The sequence below is a fragment of the Propithecus coquereli genome, unplaced genomic scaffold, assembly GCF_000956105.1.
Source record: "Propithecus coquereli isolate 6110/MARCELLA unplaced genomic scaffold, Pcoq_1.0 Scaffold104, whole genome shotgun sequence".
NCBI classification, from domain to species: Eukaryota; Metazoa; Chordata; class Mammalia; order Primates; family Indriidae; genus Propithecus; species Propithecus coquereli.
The window spans coordinates 8,389,970-8,412,969 of NW_012134303.1; the positions used below are offsets into that span (position 1 = coordinate 8,389,970).

The 23,000-nt window shown below is 37.1% G+C and overlaps 1 protein-coding gene across 2 annotated transcripts in view; it reads right to left on the bottom strand.

The window, feature by feature from the left end:
- Nucleotides 1–8,656: 8,656 nt before the first annotated feature.
- TRPC5 (transient receptor potential cation channel, subfamily C, member 5) overlaps nt 8,657–23,000 on the bottom strand; it is a 296,609-nt gene continuing 282,265 nt past the window's right edge. Inside the window, exons 7-10 of one of the 2 annotated variants that reach the window (XM_012644764.1) lie at nt 14,262–14,465; nt 13,977–14,018; nt 11,772–11,861; nt 8,657–9,349 (exon numbers count right to left, since the gene is read on the bottom strand). In XM_012644764.1, coding sequence (XP_012500218.1) covers nt 8,657–9,349; nt 11,772–11,861; nt 13,977–14,018; nt 14,262–14,465 — 1,029 coding nt within the window. Of the gene's footprint in view, nt 9,350–11,771; nt 11,862–12,782; nt 14,019–14,261; nt 14,466–23,000 lie in introns of those variants that run through there. The other variant, XM_012644773.1, reaches the window with a different exon arrangement.

The following is a 23,000-nucleotide window of genomic DNA, read 5'->3' on the forward strand; positions in this document are numbered from 1 at the left end:
TTTCCCAGCATTGTAGATGTAGCTTTAAAGCTGTATTGTTCCTTTTATTTCATCATCTCATAGTTCTTTATGAGTGATTATTAAAGTTTTTTAAGCGATGGGAGTCTTATTCTGTCACTCAGACTGGAGTGCAGTAATGTGATCATAGCTCACTACAATCTCAAACTCAGCTCAAGGGATCCTCCCATCTCAGCCTACTTAGTAGCTAGAACTACAGGTGCATGCCACCACACCTCTTTCCCAGGCTGGTCTCAAACTCCTAGGCTCAAGCAGTCCTCCCACTTCAGCCTCCCAAAGTGCTGCGATTATAGGCATGGGCCACTGTACCTGGCCTGATTATTAAATTTTTAAATATTATCTTTGTTTAATGGGAAATAAAAATTAGAATGATGATGTTTATTAATCACATACTTTTCAAGATATATTAGACCATGGAGGTCTCCCATTAGTGTTTTTGCTATCAAATTACAGTGTAAAAATCCATTGTTCATAAATGTTTATTAATAACAGGTGGCTATAAATGATTACTTTGAAAAAGGGAGGAGCAAAACACTATACATTTTTGGGGGGGGAATTAAATGCTTTATTTTCCTTTATACTGAAGCTAAAAATACACAATTATTTTACTGTACAAGATTTTTTGATATAGTTAAGGTTGACACTATCCATTTCTTACAGAAAGTGTTTAAATAAAAGTAATAGTTACTCGAAGAGGTTTTAGCTTTTAAAATAGTCTGCAAAGCCAAAATTCCATTTATACAAACATATTTGGAATTTTCCCTTTTTGTGATTAAGCTCAGGAGACATAATTTTAACCTTAAATTTAACACAAACATTTTCTATATAGTGATGTGTGATTAGGGTCGCCAACTAGCCTGAAAAAGTGAATTAAGCATAGCCTGTATTTTCTAGTATTCTTTCTTTCCAGCTATCAAATGTTAACCTGTAGCTCCAAGCTACATTCATTGTTTTAAGTAGGAAGAAACTCCCCATCCACAATTTCAGCCCCATTTTTGAGAAATTTTGAAGAAACAGAATCCTGTGAAGTGTTCAAATATTGCCATTTTGCATTTGATGTTGTAAGAAACAAAAAGTATCTTTGCTTGAGAAGGATGTTTATCCTTACCTGAACTGAAATGTCCTAAAGAAGGTCTGTGTCTTTACAGTTAAAATAAGGGAACGTGTGGCATTACCTTGGATGTAATTTGAACAGTTAATTTTAAAGTTAGTAACTTACCAAATTAGATTTCCTTTAACATTAAGTAAACCACAGACTAATGTAACCCTTTGGGTTTAGAGGTCTCCTCATGTGCTCACACAACATTCATCTTAGTGCCATTGTTTCCAGCGATCCTGTTAGACACTTGAGAATTCTGACTGCTTCTCTTGCCCAAGTATGCTAAGTACAGTTATCACTGCTTATCGGACTACAGGTTACTTTGTTTTGGGTATTTAAACTGATTGCTTAAAAGGAAGTCCTACATGTGACCGCAAAGTGATGAAGCTATACTTTAAATGATATGATTAGATTTTATAAAGAAAACACCTGATCTGAACATGTGATTTTTCAAATGACCTGAAAATTCACCTAGCTGCTGTCATCCTCTTTCTAGAGCCTCCTACCACTGCTGCTACCATGGCTGCTTCTGAATTCAAAGCCCTCCCCTCCATTTCTCTATGGAGGCTGGAGATTTTTCCTTACTGCTCCCCCTTCCTGCTAACAGTATAGTATCACAGCCTCTGCATTATAAAATGTCATTTCTTACATATCAAATGAGGTTTGGGGAGCCAATTCTGACTTTATTTACAGCAAAGCCATTGGAACTCAGAATGTATTTTACTATTTAAATACCTAATGTTTCAAGGATTAAATCATTTGTGGTTGATCCCAGATCAGTGATTTCGTACCTAAATATGTTGCTCTTTAAAGTGTCCTCTTTGGGAGGCTATACACTTATTCCAGTAAAGCTGTCACTGTTCCAAGCATGTTTGAAACCAGATTCCAGACTGCAAAGGGGAACGAGGAATCTTTAGGGGGTGATGGAAATATTCTATATCTTGATTTTGGTTGGTGGTTCCAGGGGCATATACAACTGTGAAGACTCACCGAATTGCAACTTTAAATAGATGCAGGTAATTGTGAATAAATTATTGAATAAAGTTGATAAGGAAAAAAACTAGATTCCAAAGAGCAGTTCTAGGTCACTTTTTTAAAAAGCACACAAGAGACAATCTTATTATTTTATAATTGTGCCTGTCAAGGTGCCTATTGTGTAATTTTTTTATGTACCAGTAGAAGTAGTACTCAGCTTGATCACTCAATGTTTTACCAAATATGGATCTAAAATTCCTTTAAACTATTTGTGGGGTACATGTGCAGACTATTTACAAAAATTTAATCTCACAGGATCATGATTTTGTACCACTGAGGATATTCAGAGATTGTATTGTGGATTTTGAAAGTCATCCCAAAAGCAGAAGTCCAAAATGGGTAATGACAACATCATTAGAATATGGGTTTGCGGCTTCTTAAGGTGGCTACTTTGAAGGACAACATTCATTTGGGTGCATAAATTCTGGTACGTTTACGAAAATATCAGTCTCATTGCTTTATAATCCCACTTTGTTCCAAATTTATGAGGCTAAAACATGACACCAGATAAATAATCTGACTTTATTCCATACTATCCTCAATTTTAGCTTTTATTTCTCTTTCATGTGGAGTTTGGCAAACCCATTTTATTTCTCATAAAGTTTACAGAAACTAATCCAGTAATTGCTCAAAATGTATGTATTTATGAAAGCCAATCTGTGATACTGCACAATTTAAAATGTAACCTTTCTGTGGGTATAGTGGGTTGAACTTATAAATAAATATGTACAGTGATTCCAAGGTGAGAACATGCTACCATATGAAATATGACCCAAAATTTGAAAAATGATTTACAGGCTCAGAGCTAGTTTTCATATACTGTTGCATTTCTGGATTTTGTTGAAGGAGAAAATGGTGATGTTACTGTATTAACCATTAATGTTTTAAACCACATTTTTTAAATCAGGTAACTCCATTTCAATTTGGTCATCCAAAAAATTTGGCAATTTGGTGGTTTAGCCCTATGTTTTAAGGTGTGTATTATCCACATGTCCTTATTTTAAAAGCTATTCTGTCTGTCTCTTTGCTACCACCATCTAAATCCCCCAACCCCAGCAAAAAATCGAAAGCGTCCATTCTTTCTTCCAAGGGTCAGTTTTAAGGTTGTATAAGACTGGAGAACTGTCAGGGTTTCTAGGTTGGAAGGCAATTGGTGGTAATGAGTATTTTGGGGATGTATTGAACTCCTGGGAAAAGACAAAATGGCCAAGCCCAGCTTAACTGTACTTGCAAATGGTTGGCTACCTTAGGCTTAAATAAAAGGCACACTGCCACCTGTTCGTTCAAGTGCCACTGAGGACAATGCCTTGGGGGGGGTGTGTGCTCATCTTGAGGTACAGCTCCTGGGATGTTATGTTGCCCTGAAACCTGTCAAAGGGAAAAATAAGCTGCAAATTGGTGAAAATGACCTTCATACTGTAGGCCATTCCTACCCTATTTCTTCAGCTAGTCTTTTTTGGTTCTATCAAGTCACTTAGAGTTGTAAAGGTTTTTTAGGGGGAGAGGAGAGTGGGACAAATGCATGCTACCCTTATGGATGTATGAAGGTTGATTGCAATTATCAAAATTTGTGGGCTCTGTTACTACAGAAATTGTTTGCCATTCATTTGTGTAGTAACAGGAAGCCTTCACAGAGCTTTCACAACTTAATCACATCAGATAAGAAAACTAGTTTTGGCATAAGGACATTCCACTTAATTTTATAAGTAAATATTATAATTCTTAATATGTATATGTCTCTCAAGTACCACAAACACTGATGGGATATCTTTAGAAAAAGAAAGAACACAGCTTAGGTCCAATAAACTAACATGTACAAGTTACACATCCACTCCAGAGTGGGGGATAACACAGATACTGAGCTTAAAGATGCTACAGCACACTGGCTTGCTGCCTGTATCATTCCATCAGTTAACTCTTCTGTTTCTTAAACATTCCATTTTCTAAAAGTTCTCAAAAGCCACCTACTAGCACCTCCTCTGGATCACCACACAGCAGATAGATGAAAATCCTAGGCCACATATCAGCATGTGAATAGTAATTGCAGCAAATCTCAGGTATGCAGTAAATCTGAAGTATGCAGACATGCAGACTTTATTTTGCCAAAATGTGTATTTTTATATTTTACAGGTCAGTTGTTTTTATGATCTAAATACTTTATTTATTCTTAAAACCAGAAACCCCAAATCCTAATAGCTCTCAATATAACAGTTGTACTGCAGAGGATGTTGTCGTGGCAGTTCATTTTAGCAATTCCTTTCCAAATCTCAGGAAGTGTCCTTTCATTGAAAAGTTATTCCTGCTTCCCCTTTTCAAAATGATCTAGTAATTACCGAAAGGGAGGAAGGGCCAAGGCCAGAATGATTAAATGCTATTAAGTTTCATTTGTGTGTGTGTGTGTGTGCGCGCGCGCGCGCACATCTACACAGACACTACACAGACAAGATTCTCACTTTTACAAACATCCCCCACAAAGGCAAAGCAAGGCAAAACAACTCTTGGAAATCTGTTGCAAAAAAGTTATTGAAAGGGTCATTGGAAACACAGTAGAAACAATGTTTCTCTGTACTAAAGTAAGGCCTACATTCCATGGGGGTACACAGTTCCCAGTGGCTAGTTCTACAGCAATAAGGTGGGTATTTGGAGCACTTATCTAGATAAAGCAAGTCAAATCTACACATAGTTTTGAGGTAAAGCTGCAGGGGTTGGGGGGAGGAGAAGCTGTGAAATAGGTATGAAGGGGTTATTTAAATGATCCAAACACTTAAATTTATTAATACATTGACTATATATGAGCAATCTGTTTATTGGTGCTGTTTCAAAAACTTGATCACCAAAATAATATGCTCAATTTTTCTTATGTACTTTTAAACAGAAAGGAATTTCTGCTTAACTTCTGGTACTTTTTACCTGATGATTTAACAAACCAAGATCTGGACCACTAAAACTATTAGTCAAAATACCACTTGAGTCTCACCCACAATGCAACATGAATGCCAAATGGTTGTTTATATCTTCTGGCTAAGGTATGGCCTCATATTTTTCTTTGAAGTTCCCATTGAAATTTTAGAGGATGTTTTACACTGTCATAAGAACTATAAAGTTCTTTTTGAAAATGATATTGAAGTAATTCAAAAGGTGGGGGCCTTAGTTTTTTCAAAAAGTTCTATAATCAAATTGCAGGCAGGTGTTTGGATGTTTTGGACTTAGTCGAAATAGCCTAAATTAGGTCACAGTGGAATGAAAAATGATTATGAGAGGCAAAAAGAACTGATAATTTTTCAATATCCCCATGTAAGAAGACAAAAGCATAACCTGGAGTATTTATATCCCTTTAAAATTTGGCATCTTCCAGAAATGATTTTGAATTTAGAATCTTTCCTCTGTCTTTGTATTCCACCGGACTTAAAGCTAGACGTGCAGGAGATGCTTCAACAACGGTCATTTTCTAGTATAATTCAGACATTTTCTTTGTAATAGTTTTACCCTTATAAAGGAGACTTTAATTGTGGGATCAAACAAATGAATCCAAGGTGTGTAGAAGTGATAAAAAAGCCAACTGTAATGGAGGTGAACCATGATATGGATATTTTAGACAAATAATGAATGATTCTTGTATTATTTATAATTTGACTTCGTAGTACATTTTAAACTTTAAATATGTCAGTCTGAAAGTTTGAGTTCACAGCGTTTTAGATAAATGAACAAAAGGATGTAGTGGCCTTTTCATTTTCACATCTCCTATATATAACCTGTATGTTTAATAAATGTCTTGTTTCTATGATCAAGAAGATTTGGGTTTATCGACTATGTGACTTTGAGGAAGTTATCCTTTTCTGGGCTGCTTTTTTTCCTATTTGTAAAATATGAGGTTGGAATAGAGTAGATCCTCTCTCAGGTTCTCTAACTGTTTACGTTTTTAAGTTTACTCTCAAGTTGCCTTATACCTTCTCTGGGGTCAGAGGATGTACTTAAGCATTTTCATTTGAAATACCTTTTTTTATAACTGATCAAGAGGACAGAGAAGTGAAAAAAAATCTCTTTACCTTCCTAGTTTCTACTTTGAGTTAGAATTAATAAAAATGTTGGTGTCACCAAAATGGAAGTTAGGGCAGTAGCTGTTTAGCTTTAACCCCCATTCTATATGAGGCCTCAACATAGCTAGTAAAATCTTAAGCCCAAGTCACAAAGACAATAACCTTGAGAAGATCTGAAAGGGAAGGTACTCCCATGAAATATGACACTGGTTTCTTCCAGCAGTAAAGATCAATTTATACAGTTTCTTTGGAACATAACTGACAGAAGACGATTTTGCAACATGTCTCCTTGTCTGCCCTGTTTTCTGACAAACTGGTTTTAAAAAAACCTGCTAGAACAGTTATGCCTAGATTATCAAAAGTTACATACATTTGTGAGAAACGTTTTCTTTTTGATGAAAGGGTTATATACTGGGTTTTTTTTAGTGTCATTAGTTAGGAATGTATCCCAGGTTCTATTATTATTCAAAGTGAATTTGACAATTGGGAAAGTTGAATCTGTAACTTTGGAAACCTTTCTGAAAAGTAACCTGTTATTAATGTCAGGGCCATTTATGAGTCCCACTTAGTGAAGTAGGGGAGAAGTTGGGTTTGAGTAAATAACCACTTCAGAGATGATCAAGGGATTATTTTAAGACAACCTCATGCCAAATGGGTCTTGATGCAGCTTTTTCTCTTGATCACTTTTCCCTGGATCTGAGCTTTATTCTTCAGCACCTCCTCCTGTTCCCACTCCTCCTCGCCCCAGCCCCCAATGTGTGAAACATTTTGACCATTAGTCACTTAGGATAGGGACAGAGATGGGAATCAATTCAAATAACAGAAACTACACTGTGAAAACCTAGTTTGGAGGTACGTTTGCATTGTTTGAAAATTCCTCATTTCACGTTTATCAGAAATTACGTGCATAAATTTAAATGGATTCCTACTGGTGTTGACGTTTAAAAGGATAGGGTGACACCTAACTAACTCTTTCACTTTTCTGGGCTCTACTCTGTTAATTTAATCTCCAGGAACCAAATGTAGAGTTGTTTCAGGTCATACATTAGAGTCTGAATTGAGGAAAGCTTTGTGCTAATGTTGGTAAAAACCATTCTTGCTCAGCAGGTTATCACTCAGTAGTTATCAGGTTTAAAATGATAACCATATGCATTATGGACTTCATTTTTTAACTTGAACCTTTGTATTCTGATGAGGCACTCTTAGGCTATAGAAAGTAATTTTTTTGATGCATAAATGCAGCTTTCTTTGAAGATAGTAGAATTTGGATCATGTTCATAGTTCCATGAATCCACTAAAGTTGTTATATTTCTAACATAAGTTTACATATGCAATTCCTCTGCCCGCAATGAATATTAAAACTGTGACCTGAATTAGGTTATCTAGACCTAAAATTGTTTCATTATTTTCTCATAAAGCAATTAATTAAAATGAATATTTTCTTTTTTCAGATTTCAACACCTCAGCAATATGTCATTTTTCTGATAAAATATATTTCAAATCCAGGCTTTTATCTTAGAAATGCTTTGATAGCAATGATTCAAACTATCAAGAGTAGATAGGACCCTACAAATATACCAGCTAATTATTTTTTCTTGCCAAAGTATCAGATGTAGTTACTGTTTGTTAGAGTGCAGTAGAAGTTTTTTAAAAACACTACACATCCTAAATACTAATTTTGATACTATCAAATTTTAAAATGTAGTAAGTTAACTGAAACACACAAACACATGAAAGGAATTCACCTAACTTACTAGATGTGACATATACTATGGGGTAAATATCTCATTGGCACACATCAGGAAACTAACACATCTTTAAGAAACAAAATCAACAGCCCCCACAATAAGTTGTAGTGTTTAAAAATGAAACAAGCCAATTATACCTAGAAGCCATGAGCTGACAATTCTTTGGAGTCTGTTCAGCCTTCCTTTGATGCTGTTAATTGAACCAGCATGGGTAGCATGTAGCACTGAATGGCAACAAAGATAGGCATGTTAGTTTGCCTTATCTGATAGCTGGTGGGGACTGCCGACCACATCCCTCAGCTCTGTGGGAAAATGGCATGAGATCCCAAGGGTGATCAGGAATCTGTGTGGCAGCAACAGTAGCAATGTGGCACCTGGAGCTTAAAGGAAGCAAGGGTAAGAAAAGCAAAGAAAAAAGAAAAAAAAGCAAAGAAAAGCAAAAGGGTTTAAGCACCTGACTGCACCTCTGCTGATTAGAGGCAACACCCCTTCAGTTGGTTGTGAGATGGACTTAGTGTTTATAGGTATAAAAAGGCAAACGATAATACTAAAAATAAAACAAAAAATGGATAATGTGGCTATAAAAGATGGTGAAAATAATAGGAGTTTCACTCTCTTTTCCAGGGGGACAGTGAGGAAATCATATTCTATGTTACTTCTGAGAGCAAGGAAATTACAAATTTTCTGTTGAGTTCCAGGACAGGTTATAGGGGCTTGACTTAGAGCCGAGTTGTAACTTGTTCTTCCTGTCCATCACCCCATTTGTGCATGAGCAAGTCACAGGCCTCTCCCCAAGTTTCAAATACATCCTCTGAGGAGTCTAAAAGTTTAGAATTTGAGGAGCAGATGCTGGATGCACAGTGAAGAGAGCTGGAACAGGCTAGAGGGCATTCACTGCTCTGAGCAGCGCCCCGGACTTCACCTAATTCTACCTCACTGAGGTTAATTTCACTTTCAGAACAGGCCTCTGCTTTCCCTTTCTCCATCTGAGAATATCTGATGTCCTGCCACATATAGTGCTGCTGAATGATTCCATCAGAAATTGTGTACATTGGCTCTGAACTGGGCTCAGACATATGACCATTAAATTTGGAGAATAGGAGACCCAGTTTCTTGAGAGAAGGACCCATGAAGGAGCGTTTGCTTGATGACTCAGCTTTTGACTTCCCTTGGGCACCACTGGCTCTTGGCATGGTTCTGATGAGAGGTGGCCCATGGCAGGCCTTTTTCTTGCAACCTAAATTGAAAGAGACACTCTTGGATTTGGCCCGAGCCCCACCACTGCCATCATTGGTATCATCCCTCTGAGAGAGTTCAGTGCTGCTAGTGGAAAAGCTTCTCCTTGGGTGTTTTCTATTTCCTAAGAGGTCAAGCACTTCATATCGGAAGCTGGAGATGTCCTGCTTTAATTCCTAGAGAAAGAGAGGAGACATATTATTAAAGAAGCTTAGTCTTTAGTTCAAAGTAGGCACACTGGATACCTTTGGAATGTTCCAGCTTTTGCCTAGTAGCAAATCACAAAGTACACAAACTACCAGAAAAATCTCCCATTATTCAAGCAGAAGAAAAACATTAATAATTCTGTGGGCAGGGCTGGCCATTGGAAAAATCGTGCAACGGGTTAAGTTGATTCAGGACTAGTTAACACTTTAGAATGAAACTAGAGAAAGTGGAATGTCAGGTGATGAGACTGCTTTGGGATAGGGGGTCCTGTTCATTCAAGACCCTATAAAATGTCTTCTCTAACTGACTTCTTAGATACTAGATTGTTCCTTTAAAAGACATCTTAAAAGTTTAAATATTATGTCATCCCCCTGTTTAAAATTTGTTAGTAACTTGTCACTGGCTTTAGGAAAAAGTAGAAATGCCATACCATGGACTACAAGGTTTTTCAAGGCATGGTACATGTCACTCTCTCCAGTTTCATCTCTTCCTACTCTTTTCCCAGGCTCTCTATGGTCCACCCATTTGGACATACTCTCTCTTGCCTCTGGCTGGGCCTTTGCCTGTGTTGTTCTTTCTGTTTACAACACTCTTCTTCCCAACTCCCTTTATTTGGCTCCTCTTTTAAGCCTCAGCTTAAACATCACTTCCTCTGGAAAGCCTGTCCTGATCCTCAATTCCTAGTGTCTCTCCTCTCTGTGCTCCCACAGTGCCCTGTCAGAATATTCAATCATTCATCACCCTATATTATTATTGTTTGTCACCTCACGAGAGTGGGGGCTGGTTAGATCTTGTTTTCTGCTGTACCCCAGCACTTAGCGGAGTGCTTGACACATGGCAGACCCTGGTAGATGAGTTATGTCTATGGATTAGGATAATTACCTTTCTATGTGCCTTAGAAAATACAGCTGTGTTCTAGGATAGGGTTTCTCAACCTCAGCACTATTGACATGATAGGCTGGATAAGTCTTTGTTGTGGGAGGCTGTCCTGTTCATTGTAGGATGTTTAGTAGCAACCTTGCCTCTACGTACTAGATGCCAGTGTGACAACCAAAAATATTTCCAGACGTTGCCAAATGTGAACTGGGGAACAAAATTGCCCCTGGTTTGAGAACCATTGTTTTAGGCTAATGCTAATAGTAGGAGAATTTTAATGTTTAATGGTAGAGTTTCTTAAGACCTTAGATTTAATAATAGAAGTTTTGGTCTTATATCTTTTAAGTAAAGAAGACCTTTAAGTCTCCATGTTGCTCCATAAATTAATACAACTATATTAGAGACATAAATGGTCTCAGGAGTTTTGCAGGGCTTTCCCCTGAAGGAATATGTGAATGTGTTAGTTTGCATATCAAAAGCTGCTTCACCTCAGGAGGGCATCTGAAAGATCAGTGGCGGCTGCTTCCCAAGATGGTGCGGCGATTCTCAGACCTGAGGTTCAGACTTGCTTTGAAAGGTGAAGCAGGTCTGCTAGGAGCCACAGGATGAGAGCTGATCAAAGAATGCCCACCCAACAGACAGACACCTGTGGCTAAAAGCAATTAGCCCGAGGGACAGTTCCTGCTTAAACTCCTGACTACCTGTCTCAATACACAATAACGTGATAAAGAAAATATGGAGCCACTATATCTCTGTTTAATCCTTCTGTTAAGTGATAAATTTACCTTAGAACTTAGAAGTTAGTCTTTGAAATATTTTGTAACCATTTGTTCACGTAGATAGAGTTAGTTAAGGGATCTGAAGAAGCCTTTTGAAAAACTTTTAACCTAAGACGAACTACCTGTTATTATGTAAATCTGTTACCCCTGGCAACTGAACACTGTACCTATAAATGCCCATGTAAAACTTCACTCTTGGCCTTTGTGATTGATGGAGAGATCACAGGTCCCCTGAGTATCCCGCTTTTGTCTATTATCTTTATAAATCTATAAAACTATACCTTCATCTCTGTGTATTCTTTTATTTCCATTATTTTCCATTTTCTATTATTTTCTTATCCTTTGCAACGACCCCTACCTAAGGGGATCTGATTTTTTGCTGGGAGCGTAGCTAACTCCCTGCATCTCCAGGCATCTTCTCTTTGCTATCTTGCCCCTCACTATGCATCCTTGCCACATCATTTAAAGCATTCAATTTCCTCAACAAGAAACACCTAGAATATTAAAAGAATGCATAGGGCAGATTTCTTTTCTTTATAAAACTGATTGTGGTGTGACATTGGTAAAATCTCTCCATCTACTGAATGACAGATAATTCTAAGAGAAAAAGAATTGTAGCTGATTTTGCTGTATTATACAGACAGGTGAAATTTCATTATCGGAAACCTCAAACACTGTGAAGATTAAATGATGCTTAAGAAACATGAAATGAGAAATTAAACAATTTCATGATTACCTTAAAATTTTCTTCTGTTAGCCCCTCATTTGTTTTGGAATTTCTTATCATAGCAGCCACATATCTTTTGACTAAATTTCTGATAACTTCCTGGAATTAAAAAAAAAAAAAGCATTCAGTTTATTTCTCAGGTTCTCAATAAAATAAGAAACGTACATAGGCAATAAAACATGCTTACACCACCTTTGCAATAGAAAATCCTCACAGGATCCAGCCTTTTACTGTAAAAAATAAGTTAAATCCATTGGCTAAACAAATTATTATATCTCTGAATTTGGTGGCAGAGTGGGCCAGTAAAATCAAATTTACTCTAAGTGAAAATTTTCTATCCAAGCAAGTTAAACATGTATTCACATATATAGAATAATGAGAGTGGAATAATACTGGAATGATCATAGTTAATATCCTTTCCCTTTAGGCTGGATTAAACTTTAATGCTCCTGGTATAATAAAATGAGAGTTTTTTCCTAATTTTATAAAGTTGAGAGAGTCTTCCTCAAAGTCACTAAGTCTGCTGATTTCAATGTCCACTAATTACATAGTGAAGATATTTTTCTGAGTCAATATACACGTCTCCTTTACAGGAATGGCCTCTTTTTGCTTAGCCTCTAGGGGAATGGCACACATATGGTCACTATGATTTGCATTAGTGATGATGATGATGAGACTACCACTTATTGCAATCTGTCAAGCACTGTGCCAGGCAGCACACACACATATCACTCAATATTCACCACAACACTGTTAGTTAAGTTTTATTATTATCCCCATTTTACAGATGGGGAAGCTGAGGCTCAGTGAGGCTAACTGTATTGTCCAAGATCACAGAACTAGTAAATGTCAAAATTAGAATTCTACTTCAATCTGATTTCAAGGCTTATGGTAATAATAGCCAATGCTATATTTATTACTTCTATTACTATGTAAACTCGAAGAAGTCACTGAGATGCGCAGAAACCAATTTTTTTTGTGAGGACTATGAAGCAGAAAATGAAGGCAGTGAATCTTGCCTAAGATTCATTATTGTGAAAATAATAAGGGTTGGAGGTGGCAATAGTGAGAGAAGGGTTACCTACCGAATACTGTATTTTCTGTTTCTTTTGTTAATTATGGCCTAAGAGGAACAAAGTTAGGAGAAGTGACTTGTAGAATAAGGATGGATTTCCTTTAAGCCTGTCAGAACATTTTCCTACTTTGGGTTTCTTTTGATCAGAAGGAGAAAGAGTTGTCTCTTATTTGTGATTTGAAAGGATTGCTTTCAAGAGATGTTCCAGATATTTGGATGCTTGGTTGTTTCTAGCTGGTGAGAAGAGTGCCCTAATGTTTATTAGGTTTATTACTTGTTTTTATAATGCTGACGTGTTAACCAATTTCTTTGACTAAAGTCATGTTCTCATTTATCAAGATGTAAGTTCCTGACATTCAGATAAGCTTTTACTTCATTGAGGTTAGTTTCCTTCTGTTATGTATTCCTTACTTATTATATATTCCTATTACCCTATGTACTTTTTCTTCACAGCAGGTTTTGCTTTGTAATCACTTAATTTTAATACAGTTGTCCATTGGGATACATGGGGGATTGGTTCCAGGACCTCCCATGTATACCAAAATTTGTGCATGCTCAAGTCCTACAGTTGCCCTACACAGCCCATGCATGCAAAAAGTTGACCCTCTCTATAGGTGGGTTTTACAGCCTGCGAATACTGTATTTTCCATCTGCTTTTGACTGAAAAAAAAAAATCCACATATAAATGGACCCACGCATTTCAAACCTGTGTTGTTCAAGGGTCAACTGCAGTTTTTCCTTTATCCCTATTACATGATAAACTTCATAAGGGCAAAAAGACCTCATCTTTCTAGTTCATAGCGTTTTCTCCAGTGTCATGTTTTATGTACAACAGGTACTCAGATATTTGTTAACTGACTGACCGACTACATATTCTATTTTACTTACTGTCCAGGAAGGTGGCTTTCTAAGCCAGGGATGTTGCTGATCAAGCTGAGGCAGGGTTAAAGGGCTGTGAACAGGATTTTAAAGCAGGCAATTCCACTCTGAAGAGCTACTTCAACCTTTGATAAATTATAACCTTTCTAAGCCTCCCACCCCAGTCAAGCGGAGTCATGTCCAGATATAGCCAGAGTGGACTTCTACTCCACAGAACCAGCCAAGAACTACTGCGCTTTGTCCCTGCGAGGAAGCTTTACCTGATAATGTTGATTTTGTATCAGGCTGTCAGCATGGCGTTCCTGTAATTGAAAATGGAAAGAGAGGTTACATCAGCAGTCTCCCAGCACCCTACCCACCCACCCATCTGAATATATTTCTAAATATGAAGACTGGAAAATGACACAGGAGCTCCTACATGACAACCCCCCAGAGCATATGTACATTGGAGTTATTTTATGATGTTTAAGATAGGAAGTGTCAGGAAAGAGGGAGGGGAGGAAACAGTTGTGTTTTAAAAGATACACAATTTGTAAAATCCTTACTGTGAAGCTTCTCAAGTTGTGCCTTCTCCGTCTACCGTCAGGGTCTCTTTTGGGGCAGAAGGTGTTGTTGAACCAGTTACCAAGGTATAGAAATGACTTGGGACTGGGGATGATGTTGAAAGGAGGTGGCAAGGTACCACCTTCATCAAAGTAACTCATCCAGAGCTTTGTCCTTGCAAACTTCCACTCAATATCGGCATGGTCCTATGAAAGATAGAAGTTCACGGATTTGGGATGGGAAAGTAGAAAATGCACCCGTATCTCATTCCAAACTTTTTACTTGCTTCTATTGAGGGTAATATATCCATAGCTATGTAAATTAAAATTACGCATACCCTGTGACCCAGTAATCTGACTCTTAGAAGTATATCTTATCGATATACTTGCAAATAGATGTATGCACAAGGCTATCTATAGTAGCACAGCTAGTAATAGCAAACAATTGGCAGCAACCCAAATACCCAACAGGAGACCAGTTAAATGAGATTTTATCTATATACAATATAACTTAAAATATAGTAGATCCATAAAGATTTTATATATAGAATGTATATGTATATGTGTGTATATATATATATATGCATCTGTCTAAGCTTTTTTATTTATTTCTTATTTGTTTATTTGAGACAGAGTCTCACTCTGTTGCGTGGGCTATAGTGCGGTGGCGTCAGCCTAGCTCACAACAACCTCAAACTCCTCGGCTCAAGCGATCCTCCTGCCTCAGCCTCCCTAGCAGCTGGGACTACAGGCACGCACCACCACGCCCAGCTAATTTTTTCTATTTTTAGTAGAGATAGGGTCTTGCTCTTGTTCAGGTTGGTCTGAAACAAACAATCCTCCCATCTCGGCCTCCCAGAGTGCTAGAATTACAGGCGTGAGGCACTATGCCCGGCCTGTCTAAGCTTTCTAATTGAAGAAAACAATATTAATCACAATATATATTGTATACAGTGATCCCATTTATACAATTGGAAAATATGTTACATGCTTACATCAGCATGGTACACACTAAACTGCCAGTAGTAGTTATTTTTAAGGAGTAGGATTGTGATGGGGAGGCTTTCTTTTTTCAAAAAATCAACTTTATTGAGGTATAATGTACACAGAATAAAATTCAACCATTTTATTGAGTTTATTAATGAGTTCTCCATCATAATCAAGACACACACAATGGTGTACATTTTTAGGAGTTTTAAGATGTGTGTGTAGTGATGTAACCACCACCATAATCAGGATACACAATAGTTCCATCATCCTCCAAAATTTTTTTTTTTTTTGATTGAGACAAAGTCTCACTGTGTTGCCCGGGCCAGAGTGCCGTGGCGTCATCCTAGCTCACAGCAACCTCAAACTCCTGGGCTCAAGCGATCCTCCTGCCTCAGCCTCCCGAGTAGTTGGGACTACAGGTATGTGCCACCATGCCCGGCTAATTTTTTCTCTATATTTTTAGTTGTCCGATTAATTTCTGTCTATTTTTAGTAGAGACAGAGTCTCGCTCCTGCTCAGGCTGGTTTCAAACTCCTGAGCTCAAACAATCCGCCCGCCTCGGCCTCCCAGAGTGCTAGGAATTACAGGCGTGAGCCACTGCGCCCGGCTTTTTTTTTTTTTTTTTTTGAGACAGAGTCTCACTCTGTTGCCTGGGCTAGAGTGCCATGGCATCAGCCTAGCTCACAGCAACCTCAAACTCCTGGACTCAAGCGATCCTCCTGCCTCAGCCTCCCGAGTAGCTGGGACTACAGACGTGTGCCACCATACCCGGCTAATTTTTTCTATATATTTTTAGTTGTCTAGCTAATTTCTTTCTATTTTTAGTAGAGACGGGATCTCATTCTTGCTCCGGCTGGTCTCGAACTCCTGAGCTCAAACGATCCACCCGCCTCGGCCTCCCAGAGTGCTAGGATTATAGGCGTGAGCCCACTGTTCCCAGCCCACCCTCCAAAATTTCCATGCGTTGTCCCTTTGTAATCAAACTCTTCCCAAACTCAAACCCCTGACAACCACTGATGTGTTCTCTGGCCCTATAGTTTACCTTTTCCAAAATGTCATACAAATGGAATCACACAGTAGGTAACCTTTTGAGACTGGCTTATTTCACTCAGCATAACAACTTTGAGATTCATCTATGTTTCTGTGTGTATCCATTCAATCTTACTGCTGAGTAGTTTTCCATTTTATGGATGTGCCACCATTTGTTTATTCATTCACCCATTGAAAAACATTTGGATTGTTTCCAGTTTTTAGAAATTATGAGCAAAGCATCTATGAACATTCATGTACAGGTTTTTGTGTGAACATAGGTTTAATTTTTCTAGCTTAAATATCTAGGAGTGGTATTACTGGGTCATGTGGTAAGTGTATGTTTAACTTTATAATAAACTGCCAAACTGTTTTCCAGAGTGGCTATACAGTTTTTCATTTCTACTAGTTGCTCTATATCCTCATCAGTGCTTTTCAGGCTTTTAAAGTTTAGCCATTCTAACAGGTATGTAGTGGGATCTCATTATGGTTTTAATTTGCATTTCCTAAATAGCTAATGATGTTGAGAATTTTTTCATATGTTTACCATCTATCTATCTTCTGTGATGAAGTGTTTTTTCAGATCCTTTACCCATTTTTATTGGGTTAGTTGTTTTCCCACAGGTGCATACCTGAGATTTTTTTTTAATTATGTATATATATTCTAGGTACAAATCCTTTGTCAGTTATGTGACTTTTAAATATTTTCTTCCAGTTTGCATCTTGTCTTTTCATTCTCTTAATGGCATCTTTCCCAGAGCAAACTCTTACTTTTGATAAAGTTACAATTATCAAATTTACTGCATTATCAATTTTTTATAGATTGTGCTTTTTGTGTCATGTGTTTAGCGAACCCAAAGTCATGAAGATATTCTCCTATGTTTTCCTCTATGATTTTTATAATTGTAAAATTTGCATTTAGCTCTATGATCCACTTTGAGTTAATTTTTGTGTAAGGGAAGAGATTTGTGTTGAGGTTGTTATTTTAAAATATGGATGAACAATTGCTCTGACAACATTTGTTGAAAAGGCTCTCATTCTTCCAATGAACTGCTTTGGTACCTTTATCAAATATCAATTGAGCACTCTGGACTACTAGATAACTACATTAAAAAGAATGGAGTTGAACTCCTACATCACACCACATGCAAAACTTAACTCAAAATGGTTCCTAGACTCATATTTAAGAGATAAAAACTATAAAACTCTACAAAGAAAGCTTAGGGGTAAATCTTTATGACCTTGGATAAAACAATAATTTCTTAGATATGACACCAAAAGCCAAGGGACAAAAGAAAAAAGTAGGTAAGTTGGACTTCATCAAAATAAAAAAAAGTTTATATTTCAAAAAATACCGTAAAGAAAATGAAAAGACAGCCCATAGAATGAAAGAAAATAATTGAATATCATATATCTGATAAGGGACTTGTATCAAGATATATAAAGAACAATTACAACTCAACAATAAAAAGACGAGTAAGCCAATTAAAAAATAGGCAAAGCATTTGAATAGACATTTCTCTGAAGAAGATATACAAATAGCCAACAAGTAAATATTCTCAAATATGCAAATATTCTCAACATCTTTAGTCAATAGGGAGACTCAAATCAAAACCACAATGAGATACTACCTTATACCCACTAGGATGACTATAATAATAAAAAAAGACAGAAAATAACAAGTGTTGGTGAGGATATAGAAAAATTGGTCCCCTCATACACTGTTGGTGTGAATATAAAATGGTGCAGCCACTTTGGAAAACAGAATGTCAATTCTGCAAATTGTTAAACACACAGTTACCATATCACTCAGCAGTTCCACTCCTAGGTATATACCCAAGAGAAATGAGTCCATGCAAAAACTTATACACAAATGTTCATATCAGCATTTTTTATTATAGCCAAAGAATGAAAATAACCTAAATGTCCATCAACCAATAAATAAACAAAATGTAGTATATTCATATTATACAATGGAATATTATCCAACATTAAAAAGGAATGAAGTACTGATGCATGCTACAACATAGATGAACCTTAAAAACATTATGCTGAGTGAAAGTAGCCAGTCACAAAAGGCTATATGTATGATTCCATTTCAATAAAATCTGTAGAAACAGAAAGTAGATTAGTGGTTGCCAGAAGCTGGTAGAAGGGAATGGAAGTACTAGTGGATATAAGGTTTCATTTTGATATAAGGTTTTCATTTTGAAATGAGCAATGTTCTGGAATTAGTGCTGGTGTCTGCACATATATGTACACAAAGAGCCATCAACTCTACACATATATGTACCACTGAATTGTACAATTTTAAAGGGTAAATTTTATGGTATGTGAATTATATATCAATAAAACTATTTTTTTAAATGCAAAACAAAAAATCAGTTGAGGATATTTTGGGGGGTCTATGGCTGAATTCTCTATTCTGTTACATTAACCTATATTTCTATTTCTCCCATCATACAACACTGTCTTGATGACTGTGGCTGTATAGTAAGTGTTGAAATTGGATAGAGTGATTCCTCCCACTTTAATTTTCTTTGTCAAGATCATTTTAGCCATCCTAGGGCCTGTGCCTTTTCATATATATTTTAGAAGAAGCTCATCTATGGCCAGGCGCGGTGGCTCACGCCTGTAATCCTAGCACTCTGGGAGGCCGAGGCGGGCGGATTGTTTGAGCTCAGGAGTTCGAAACCAGCCTGAGCAAGAGCGAGACCCCGTCTCTACTAAAAATAGAAAGAAATTAATCAGACAACTAAAAATATATAGAAAAAACTAGCCGGGCATGGTGGCGCATGCCTGTAGTCCCAGCTACTCAGGAGGCTGAGGCAGGAGGATCGCTTGAGCCCATGAGTTTGAGGTTGCTGTGAGCTAGGCTAACGCCCCAGCACTCTAGCCAGGGCAACAGAGTGAGACTCTGTCTCAAAAAAAAAGAAGCTCATCTATGTCTATAAAGAAACTTGTTGAGATTTCGATAGGGATTTTGATAACCTGTAGACCAATTTTGGGAGAATTAATATTTTTATTCTGTTGAGTCTTCCAGTACTCACACACAGTGTGTCATTTCTTTCATCATGTTTTATAGTTTTCAGTGTATTTGTCCTGTACATGTTTTGTTAAGTTCATATACTAAGTATTTCATTTTCTTTGCAGCAATTATCAATGGTACTATCCTTAGTTTCTTCAGGCTGCTGTAACAAAATACCATAAACTGTGTGGCTTTTTATAAACAACAGAATTTATTTCTCACAGTTCTGGAGGCTGGGAAGTTCAAGATCAAGGCGCCAGCAGATTTGGTGTCTGGTAAGGGCCGTCTTCTTGCTGTAACTTCACATGGTGAAAAAAATAGAGGCAACGCAGCTGTCTGGATTCTCTTTTATAGGGCCACTAACTCCAAAGTTAATTACCTCCCAAAGGCCCCATCAATTCCATCATATTGGTGATTAGGTTTTCAATATATGAGTTTGTGGGGAACACAAACATTGAGAGAGTAGCAGATACTTTCTTTTTAAATTCCAGTTTCCAATTGTTTATTGCTAGTATATATTGATTTTTGCATGTTGACCTTGTATTCTGTGGCCTTGTTAAACTCATTTTTAGTTCTAGAATGTTTTTTGGTAGATTCTTTCAGATTTCCTTTATACAGGATCATATTGTTTCAAAATAAAGACAATTTTCCTTCTTTCTTTCCAATCTGCATATCTTTATTGTTTTTTCTTTCCTTACTGCACTGTCTAGAATCTTCAGCACAATGTAGAATAGAAGTTGTGAGAGTGGATATACTATCTTTGTTACTGATCTTAGACAAAAAGCCTTCAATCTTTTACCATTAAGTTTAATGTCAGCTATAGGTTTTTGTGGCTATCTCATATCAGGTTGTGGAAGTTACATTCTATTCCTAGTTCGTCGGTAACTTTTAAAAAGTTATAAATGTATGTTGAAGTTTATCAGATGCTTTTTGTGCATCAATTGATATGATCATGAGATTTTTCTTGTTTAAACTGTTAATATGATGGGTTACTTTGCATTCCTCAGGTAAATCCCATTTGGTCATTTAAGGGGAGTTTTGCTGCATGTAGAATTCTTGCTTAGCAGTTTTTTTGTTTTTGTTTTTTGCTTTAAACATTTTGTATATGTCATCACAATGACTTCTGGTGTCCATGGTTTCTGATGAGAAATCAGCTGTTATCTTATTGAGGATCCCCTACAGAGGAATGTAGTAATTTTTCTCTTTCTGCTTTCAAGATTCTTTCTGGCCGGGTGCAGTGGCTCACGCCTGGAATCCTAACACTCTGGGAGGCCGTGGTAGATGGATTGCTTGAGCTCAGGAGTTCGAGACCAACCTGAGCAAGAGCGAGACCCTGTCTATGTAAAAAAAAAAAATTAAAAAGATTCTTTCTTTGTCTTTGACATTTTGACTATGATATGAATTTCATTGTATTTATCCTAGTAGGAGTTCTTTGAGCTCTTAGATGTATAGATTAATTTTTCAACATATTTGTGAAGTTTTGTTGATAATTTCTTCAAATATCCTTTCTTCCCCTTTCTCTTTATCCTTTCTTTTTAGGACTTCCATTATTTGTATGTTGACACGTTTGTTGGTGTCTCACAAATGTCCAAGGTTCTGTTCAGTTGTCTTCATCCTTTTTTCTTTTTGTTCCCCAGACTGGAAAATCTTAATTGATCTGTCTTCAAGTTTGTTGACTCTTTCCTGTGCCAATTCTAATCGGCTATGGGGCCTCTCTAGTGAATTTTTAATTCTCTTATTGTGCTTTTCAAATCTAGAATTTCAATGTGAAATTTTTTATAATTTCTATAATTTTATTAATATTCTCTATTTGGTGAAACATTCTCATACTTTCCTTTAATTCTTTAGACATGGTTTCCTTTAGTTCTTTGAACATATTTCAAATAGCTAGTTTAGTCTTTATCTTACAAATCGAATCTTGGCTTTCTCAAGGACAGTTTCTATTGACATCTTTTTGTCTCTATATGGGCCATAGTTTCCTGCTTCTTTGTATGATTTTTAATTTTTGTGTTAAAACTAGGCATTTATTAATAAAATAATGTAATGTCACTACTCTGGAAATCTGAGACCCTCCCACCAGGTTTTGGTTTGTTGGTATTTGTTTAGTGATTTTCCTTGACTAATTATGTTAGGTCTGTACTATTTGTCATGTGAAGCCATTGAGGTGTCCTCTCAGTTAGCCTAGTGCTCGGTTAATGGTGGCACAAAGATTTTATTAAATGCCTTGAATCTGTAAGTCTCTGACTCTTTGCTAAGGGGCTCATGTATTGTGACACACCTTCAATGCTTCTTCAGTGTAAACCTCTGCCTAAGCCTTTCCTTACTGCTTGTGCAGAGCTGAAGATTAACTGGAAAGGAGAGATTAGGGCCTTCTCATATCTTTCTGTGCATGCACACAGCGCTGCACATGTGCGCAGCCTTCTAGATCCATACTACTACATTGGAGGTTTTCAAAGCCCCCTACAGACATCTTATTTCCCATATTTTCCTTTACATTTTTTCGACAGCCTCTTGTTAGCTTCAGCTGGCTTTGTTGCCTCAGGCTGCAGTGTTGTTAAACAATTGCCACTTTAAAAAAAAATAAACATCCTGGGGATGCTACTTTCCTCCCTGAATAATCTCTGAGTCAGGACACATACAGATAAGTCCTGTGGATGGGGCTTTTCCAGGGAGCTGCTGGAAATTTCCATTCCAGTTCAAAGGGCCAATTATCTGGGGATGGGATTTGGGGAGAGCTCTAAACCTGTTCTACCCCTTCCAGTGGCTGCTAGGATGATGTTTTTCACAGATACCATGATTCTAAGACTGCTGGTTTTCATGGCTACAGTGAAGCACAGTAGAGGAGGGTGGTAATAAAGCAAGTTTAAACACTACAAAATTCCCTGTTCTTATTGTTATTTAGCCATTTTTCTGTAATAAAAGCTCCTCAGATTATTGAAAGCTTTTGGTTAATTTCTGGGGTTCTGAAAATGTTGATTTTGATAATGTTTGCTATTCTTCTCCTTGCTTTTATGGAGGAGTGGGTTTTCCCTGGTTCTTACCCCTCCATTCTGGAAATTATTCTCCTTCAGTCTTTTCAAGGGGACAGAATCCCTTTTATCTTTCCCAAAGCCTTAAAATCGTAAAGAGTAGAGGAAAAAATTGTTGATGGAAAAGTCCTTGAAAAGAAAAAGAAATTTACAGGGCTGACATAGACATTTCTCTCCCCTCCTGGGATCCCAGTTTACTCAGAGAAGGAAGGATAATGTAATCAATCATCTTGGAGATCCATCAGTAGATTATTCAATATCTTCTAATAAATCTTGTTTTTTTATTAGATGCCTTTTCTCAATGCCTGAGTCTTTAATTAGATCCCCACAGGGTCATCCTGATCATCTCTAGGTTAAGCATCCAAAATGAATATTAGGAAGAGGGAATACCACATCGTCAATGTATCATTCCTGCCAAGTGTTCAACCTGCATTTGAGCATGAGGAAACTCAGACAATCCAAATTGCGAGACTTTATACAAAACAACTAGCCTGTACTCAAAATTGTCAGTGCCATTAACCAAAAAAAGGTGGGGGGCAAGAGAACTATTCTAGTTTAAAAGAGACTAACATGGCATGATAGTCAAATGAAGTAAATGATTCTTGATCACCTATAAAGGACATGTTTGGGACAATAAGGGAAATCTGAATATTAATTCTAAGTTAG